The sequence below is a fragment of the Lithobates pipiens genome, unplaced genomic scaffold (assembly GCF_037356315.1).
Source record: "Lithobates pipiens isolate NorthernLeopardFrog02 unplaced genomic scaffold, aLitPip1_a1.2 Scaffold_23, whole genome shotgun sequence".
NCBI lineage: Eukaryota > Metazoa > Chordata > Amphibia > Anura > Ranidae > Lithobates > Lithobates pipiens.
In genome coordinates this window covers 108,411,009-108,419,929 of record NW_027507785.1, presented here as the reverse complement: position 1 = coordinate 108,419,929, position 8,921 = coordinate 108,411,009, and the positions used below count along the sequence as shown (strand labels likewise).

Here is an 8,921-nt window from a genome sequence, read left to right as displayed (position 1 = left end):
GGTGCCTTTAAAGTCCGACCACAGGTTTTCCTTGAAATCCTTTTTTTCTTTATTATTTCTCCAATATTCGCGGATGCGGCAATGTGAGTCCTTTTTTTTTCTTATGCATACTAAACTACCTCAAAGGAAGATACCATCTATCCCAATAGCCTCATGCAGGAGAAAATTGAGCAGTTAGTCAAGGACTGCAGATCCTGTACTTAAAATCAAAGCGTCAGACACTTTTCCTGCTGAAGAAAAAAACAAGTGCCATGGTTCAAGACTAGGCCCAGATATTCCAAGCAGTGTAACAGATCCAATGCTGCATTTTGGAAGTTCAAGATCAATCCAAAGCTCTGCACCATCTTCTGAGAATTGACTGATAGTCTGTCTGCTGTTACTGTAGAAGCAGGACCAGAATGGAAATGTAAACACCCTTGGTGCTGTGGCAAGGCCACATACTGAAAATGTTGTTCCCCACGACAAAATGCAGATAGTGCTGGTCAGGCAGAAAAATAGGAATGTGCAGGTTGACATCTTTGATGTCCATCAAGATCAAAATTCCACCAAGAGTGTAATCACTGACCAGACAGATTCCATACAAAGCATCTGAACACAATCCAACTACGGATATTAGCAAAAAAATAAAATAAATTAGAGGCAGGATTTGAGTGGGAGAGGTTATGCAGGGCTGGGGTTTCAGTTTGCTATTTGCCAGTGTCCTGGAGGTAGAGCACAACCCAGTGGTCCAAGTTACACTTTCCTGTATCATCTCATGTAAGATGTTGTATTTCAAAATAACACTCGATGCTAAACTGCAAGAATAAGGGAAGAAATCTTGCAACACTTGTTCTGGTGACAACTGTCTAAGAAGAGATTTCTCTTACTTCCTGTTGTGACTACAGGATAGGAAATTAAGGTAATGACGCAAATGGGATTGCGAAACGTGTAGAGGCTGCTGGGACTTTGTACAAAGTGGACGCTGGTAGCAAGGGACTGAGGCTTGGAACACATGTAATATAGAGGAAACACATGTTGGTCTAAGTGTACCCTGCATACATGGCTGGATAAGCTTTGCGTTGGCTCATTGACACCGCAATATGTGAGTGCAATCTGTTTTTAATCATTTTTTTAATAAATAAGTTGATAAATACTACACCATAATGGTTCTACATGTTTTCTTATGAGCTTGAATATCCAGTGCGTTACTACTTGGAGAGTGATCGTTTTAAGGAGTGGTTATCCGTTTAATGAACCAAAGGCAAGCTTCTATTGGTATCTGGTGAGTGGCCATTTCGCAAGGTGGTGGTGGCACAAAGGGTGAATTTTGCTGTGGATGCAGGAATCACATATGAGCAAACAGGAGCGGCTGATTGTTCACAAAAAAATCTTTTTGGACTGTAATGAAGGAATTGCATCTAATTTTATAACAAATTTATATTCTGGAACTGATTTATTTATTTTTCATTTTTTATTCATGAATTGTCACTAATATTGGGTTTATTAATCTAAGGATTCCTTTATTCGGAGCATAAGGGCACTGAAAGTAATTAATAGATTTTTTTGGTAAATAGCACTGGTGGTATTATTATAGTTTTGTACATATATACTGTATTGAAACACAGTGGTAAAGGAATATATTCCCATAATTATTTTTGGTAGTTATATGGACTATATTCTATTATAAAATTTTAACCATTCCCTGCTCTATCCAGGAGGAATAAAAACATTTTTCGTTCACTTTTTTGGATTTGGATTTTTTATACATTCTACTGCTGCTATGTCCTGGCATATCACTAAGCTGCAGAACCCACACCGGACAACCGATGTGATAGTCTGCAGCCTACACTACTGGTATGAGTCTCCCAAACTCTGAGTATACAGTGTTGGACAGTTTGAAACAGGATAGAGTACCATTCTTACCCTTTGAGGACACATCCGTTTTAAGATCTTTTAAGGATTGTGTGTTCAAGTGGAGTTTCTGTAAATCAGCTTTCACATCTGTCTGGCTCCCTGCTGACTTGCTCCTCTCATTAAATACTGCTGGTAGCTTCTCTGATAGAGTTATGGCCGATAAGCCAATATTAGATAATTCAGACCTGGCCAAAAGAAGATTGGAAATAGCATAGGTTAAACTCTCGAGAACCAAACATATCTTGTGAATTTTATCTCTACTAGTCAACTAACAACTATACTGTAAGATCTGCAGCAGTGGTTCTAAAGGCAAAACATTTTTTACCTTAAAGTAGAACTTCGCTCTCTCAATCTACATTGACTATTTTTAATCCTTATGCCCTGTACACACGGTCAGACTTTCCAACGGAAAATGTGCGATCGGATCGTGTTGTCGGAAAATCCGATCCTGTGTGCACTCCATCAGACTTTTTCCATCGGAATTTGCGACACACAAAGTTTGAGAGCTGGATCTAAAATTTTCCGACAACAAAATCGGATTGTTTAAATTCCGATCATGTGTAGACAATTCAGACGCACAAATTGCCACGCATGCTCAGAATAAATTACGAGACAAAAGCTATTGGCTACTGGCCCGTTTATAGTCCCGTTGTACGTGTTCTACATTACCACGTTCAGAACGATTGGATTTTCTGACAACTTTGTGCCAAAATCCATCAGAAAACAAAAATCAGTCGGAAAGTCTGCCCGTGTGTACAGGCAATTATACTGCTAGATAGGAAAATATATCATAAGTTTTTGTCTTAACATTTTATTTTTACATTTCTTCAGTTACTTCCTGATTCCATGCCTAGGCAAATCATATCAAACAAAATAAGTTTCATGTATATAAGTAGAAAACGTTTATTATACAATAGAATAAAATGTATCTAGTCTATACAGTCTAATATTGGATATCATCTCATACTCTCCTCACAGGGGGGTAGAGATGACAAACATAGTCTGAAAGTTACAGAACCACCAAAATGTCCCAAAGCATTTTCAACTGGACTCATAGTTATGTAATACTCCTATAGATCCAGTATTACTATTGATTAGTTATACTTCATACCCTTTTCTCTTTGCAGCATATCTCTTCCTTCCACATGTCTACTTACATCTGTCTGGGTTATGTTCTATATAGATCCCCATTGGTTAATAAAAATAAAATTTCATAAATCCACATCATACTAGTGTTATGTTTATGCTCTCAGATTGACAACTGCACGGATTTGCATTGCTTCCCTCTGTATGGCCACTCCTGATCCCCTGTGGGTTGCTTGACCTTACCATATATCCCGGAGCCCCACAAGATGTGCTACAACTATTTTTTGTTATTATACCTGGTCCATCTATCTATGTCAGTTAAATTTTATGTTTTGGAGTATATGGTTACTGTTATTGTTTTGTAACATATTGGGGCCCATATACTTGCTGTTATTTTTTTGCATTCGTTTAGGAATAGTTCCACCCTATTATTCCCTGAAGAAGAATGAATGCATTTGAAATGCATTGTGCCTTTTTGGGGTTATGTACCTACCAGACTATAGGTTTGTCATCTCTACCCCCTGTAAGGAGAGTATGGGACAATATCCAATATTATACCAGGAATTTGTTTTCATAGACTAGATACATTTTATTATTTTGTATAATAAACGTTTTCCACTTTTATACATAAAACTTATTTTGTTTGAGTTCTTTGCTGCAACAAAGCCCCATGGGAGATACATGCGTTTTTCTATTTATCAGGGACGGAGTAGCTATTATCCCATGATATATTCACCCTTTCTTGTTTCAAAGGCAAATTATACCATACATACCAGGACTTTTGAGGAGGGGTCTTCTCAGCTAAGCATCACATCCTCATGCCTGCATTCCTGAGCTAAGGGCAGATGAATTCCAGGAAGTAAATGCTACATGAATCATCTGCCCTTACTCAAGATAGCCACAGTCAGAAATGCCAGGGGGGGGGGGGGGGTCCTTTTCAAAGTGATTTCTAAGCAAAATAAAGCATGGAGACATGGATGGATGGGAGAGTTTGATTTGAACATCAAAAACTAATTTAATTGCGTTTTTTGGTGCTCAGATGCAGTGCAGCTCCACTTTAATGCATTCCCTTTAATAAGGTAAAAAATGTCCTAGTAGTAGTATTGCCCAAACCCCACCCCCAAATAGCTACATCATTTGATCCAGCTCTGTGCCCGTCTGCAACAGCACTCTCCTCTCACCCTGCTTTTATAGGCCACAGAGGCAGCAGCAGTAGCCATTGGCTCGCCATTTATTCTTTCCACTGCTGGAAAGATGGCTAGAATGTGCAAGAGGAGAAGAGCGCAACTGGAATAAAATAAAAAAGAGGCTGCGCCAAGAAGGCTGTGCGGTGATGATCCCGGCAGGGCATAGACAGGTAAGTATAGACATGAGAATGTTAGGGTAAGGTGCCCATATACAATAAGGATAACTGTACTTGTCCTTTAAATAAAAAGTACCACCGTACAGACTGTCACTTTCAAAGGAAATGGGAAAGTATAGAGGCTGCTAACTGTCCCTTATTTCTTCAGCATTCATGGTGATTCAGTACTTTGAGTGAATGGTCCACAACAGCTATTCAGCTAAAGTACCCCCTGCCTCTTCCTGTCCTCATTTGGGCTGTTCCAGGCTGTCATCCAGGACCTTTTCTTGCATCTATATAGATATGCTTTGCTCAGTTTTAATACAGTATATACATTTCTCACAGCAGTTAAAAAAATAAAAAATAAACATTATATTTATTGTTCAATTGTGTATTTTTTGTGTACTACTTTTACATTTTTACTATGAACTGGAGACACTGAATTGGTTAGATGTCCCCTAAAACCCATGTTGTAAGGAGACATATAAGCCTCTCACACCCTCGTTGGAACCCCTTCCTAGGCACAAGTGGTGGCAAAATGCCCAGTGCTTTTTAGCATTGGGCACAAGTGTTTGGGAGGGGTATGTTTTTTTTTTCCCGTTGGAAATCAAAGTCCTCCCACCTTTTTGCTTAAGGGCATTGGTATTAACATGGCAGGGGACTGCAGGTTTACTGCTCCGTTGTTACATGGATAGCAGCCCACATGCCAGATTAGTTAGATATAGTGAGGAGGGAGGACATGTCAAGTTATTGAAAAGGAATAAACAAAAAAATAATAATAAAAAGCTCCATACGTGTCAAACGTGCATGTAGTTAATTGAACATCTCAGCCCTGGCAAATCAAAATGCCAGGTGAATGTACAGGGAATTTAACCCTATTTATAAATAAGGTCAATCTTGCAGAAAGCACCTTTTTCATGGAACAGATGTTGCCAAATGTCACGGAATGTATTTTTGTACCCACTAATGTTTGGTTAAATAGCCCTTATCTCATTTTCTCTTCTGTAGTGTATTGTGGGGCGGGCAGCCCCGGGATGATGTATTTTAACTTGTGTTGAATTTTACTGCACGCATTTTATATGTTCTGTTCTACAGAAAATTAAATAATCTCTGCCGGTTAGTGTGTTAAAAGGCAATAAAATGCAGCACACATTATTTTGAGGATTAAATATCAGTAATATACGAAAACTAAAACTATACGCCATCAGAATTTCATAATAAACATTCATCGTTTCATTACCACATGCAATGAAATTCTATATTGCGTTATTTTTATTTGTCCTTACGTCTAAGAACATCCACCTTTATGAAAGAAATTTGAAACTTCTCTCTCTCATCTGTTAACTTCCAGAATAAAATTATAGTCATCAATCTTAAGTGAAGACACATGAATCTCAAATCAATTCTCCAAGGACATCCTCCAACAAAGATTTGCATTATAATAATTATTATATAAAGGCTCAAACCAACAGAAGCTCATTTTCAATCAGGACAATGTACTCTTCTTTCCATATATCATTTTTCATAATCTTACTGATTCAGTATCCTCCGAATTTTACACCCCTCTGAGGAATGTCTCTCAGCATCCTGAGCCTTAGTCTATCTTTGACCTTCAACTTTGGTGTAGAGCAGCATACTTTTTTTAGATCAGTTGTTAGATCACGGTGGTTTTTCAACTTACCAAATAAATCATTTTACCAACTGAGATGTTCCCAATTTCATAGGAATTTACAACTGTGATATGCTCTATAAACAAAATCATATTTGATACTTTTTGGTCTCCATTTTTCCTTTGATTGCTCTTATGTAAAGGCCTTCAAAAACACCTAATTTGGAACATTTATAGCTCTTACTCAAAGCCTTGACCAATGTGTTTACATCTTTTCATTCTTGGAAATCAGATACCCAAAGAGAGAAACAATCCCTTCTATGTACATTGCAAGGATTTTAGCAAACTTTGTTGCAGATTCCTACCTTTTGTTATTCTGAAGAAATAACTGTCTGGGTCCTTGTTCAATGTGAATGTGAATGGGAGTGACTTTATAATAATTCAGATGCTGCACTTGCAGGGGTCTAATTAGGAGAGTGGCAGAGTCTGCACCCTTTAGATGCGATTTTCCTTTGGGAGTATCTCACAAAAAAATTACATTTGTGTTGCAAGGTATTCCAAAAATCTGACAAGCGTTTTAGTGCAGACTTCTGGAAAAATCAGTAAAGCCAATCACACAAGGAGGAAATTAAATTTCTAGGGGGATGTTCTGTACAGAATACCTCCAGTTGTAAATTTCTAGGGGGATGTTCTGTACAGAACACCTCCAGTTGTAAATTTCTAGGGGGATGTTCTGTACAGAACACCTCCAGTTGTAAATTTCTAGGGGGATGTTCTGTACAGAAAACCTCCAGTTGTAAATTTCTAGGGGGGATGTTCTGTACAGAACACCTCCAGTAGTTGCTATATTGCATTTTACAGAAAATGACAGTGTTTTAGCTTGAAAAGAAAAATTCACTTACAATATGACGGCTTACTGTCTTAACGTGGGGTTCCCACCTAAAAAAAAAAAAAAAAAAAAAAAAAAAGATAAGTCAGCAGCTACAAATACTGCAGCTGCTGACTTAATAAATCAGACACTTACCTGTCTCAGGGTCCAGCGATGCGGGGGATCGAAGCCCGCTTGCCAACCCTTCCGCTCGGCGGTGCCGGCATTTTAACTGTGGGCGCCCACTGTGCATGCGATTGCTAGGCGCGCATGCATCTGGGACCGGTCACATGTCCCAGATGATTGACAAGAGGGATGGGGAGGCGATCTCCCTTCCTGCGTCGAGGGAAGTGACATCAGGAGCCCAGGCGCCGCAGGAAGCAGACTACGAGGGACCCCCTAGCAACAGGCATTTAGAGGTGAGTAAAAAAAAAATGTTCTCCAAATGTTTTTTTATTATTATTTTTTTTAAGCACATTATCTAATTCTAGACCTATATCCTTAACCGTGCATAATTACCACTCAAGAAATTATCTTAATTTTGTCCTACCTGTTGTTCCCCCTGTTGCTCTAAGCCTGGTTAGACTCCTACCATTTATTTTGGAAATGCTCAGTTATACAGGTCTTTTGAATTCAAAATCATTAAATTTGTCCGTATGGGCAATCCCACTTAGCCCCAAACTTTGTGTATTAGGCATCACAAGTGAACACTTCATTGAATAATATACTATCATTGCAGTTTCAGAATTGCTAGTTTCTATTCATAAATCCATTGAAAAAAAGCATGCATACAACTACTGATCTGGTCCTCATACATCCTCATATGCAACAATCCCACTTGCACATATGTCCTATAAAGCTCTTAGGAGTCCCTCAGTGCTAGTTTATGCTGCCAAGTGTATCCAGGGATCAAGTTGTAGCAGAAATTGAATTATATTTATATATATTACATTAATACCAACTATTATATATATATATATATACACACACACACATACATTAATATATATATTATACATACATACACACACACGCGCAGTACCTGGAAAAAGTATTCACACCCCTTTAGATTTTCCACATTTGTTCAACATAAATGTATTTTACTCGGATTGTATGTGATAGACCAACACAAAGTGGCACATAATTGTGAAGTGGAAAGAAAATGATAAATGGTTCTCCAATTTTTTTACAAATAAATATCTGAAAAGTATGGTGTGCATTTGTATTCAGTCCTCTTTACTCTGATACCCCCAACTAAAATTTAGTGGAAGCAATTGCCTTCAGAAGTCACCTAATTATTAAAGTCCACCTCTGTGTAATTAAATCTCAATATAAATATAGCTGTTCTGTGAAGCCTTCAGAGGTTTGTTAGAGAATCTTAGTGAACAAACAGCCTCACAAAGGCGAAGGAACACACCAGACAGGTCAGGGATAAAGTTGTGGGGAAGTTTAAAGCAGGTTTAGGTTGTAAAAAAAAATCCCAAGCTTTGAACATCTCACAGAGCTCTGTTCAATCTATCATCCGAAAATGGAAACAGTATGGCACAACTGCAAACCTGCAAAGACATGGCCGTTAGGGCTGCAACTAACGATTATTTTCATAATCGATTAGTTGGCCGATTATTGTTTTTGATTAATTGATTCATCGGTTAATAGATTCTTTCATTCAGCGAATGTACAAAGATTTTTTACATGAATATTCTTGAATATTCTTGTCTGAAAATTGATGTGTGGTCAGCATAAGGCTTGGTACACACCTATGCAGTTTGCTTTTGATCAATTTATGCAGTGTTTTTTGCTGTGCATGTTGATTTTTGCACACATGATTTGGCTGCGATTTGCATTTGCTGTTTTTTACTTTTTTTTTGGCCAATTTGTTGTTGGGATGATTTAAAAAACACAAATTGCTGCAAAAACGCACTACATGCTTTTCTGCAGCTTCTCCATTGAAGTACGGTATATTGAACCAAACAAGCACCGTTTTGTGTTGAAAAAGGTCCTGGACTTTCCAGCAGCTGAAAAAAAGCATAGATGTGAATGTTAAATGAACTGTAGTGCGTTTCTGCAAAAAGCATCACAAAACACATGGGTGGGAACCAGACGTTTAGTAACATAATGTTAAA

The 8,921-nt window shown here is 38.1% G+C and overlaps 1 protein-coding gene across 1 annotated transcript in view; it reads right to left on the bottom strand.

Annotated features, from left to right (window-relative positions):
* CFAP92 (cilia and flagella associated protein 92 (putative)) overlaps positions 1-8,921 on the bottom strand; it is a 193,991-nt gene that overhangs the window by 105,764 nt on the left and 79,306 nt on the right. Inside the window, exon 7 of the mRNA XM_077452160.1 lies at positions 1,903-2,078. Within this exon, the coding sequence (XP_077308286.1) occupies positions 1,903-2,078 (176 nt within the window). The remainder of the gene's footprint in view (positions 1-1,902; positions 2,079-8,921) is intronic.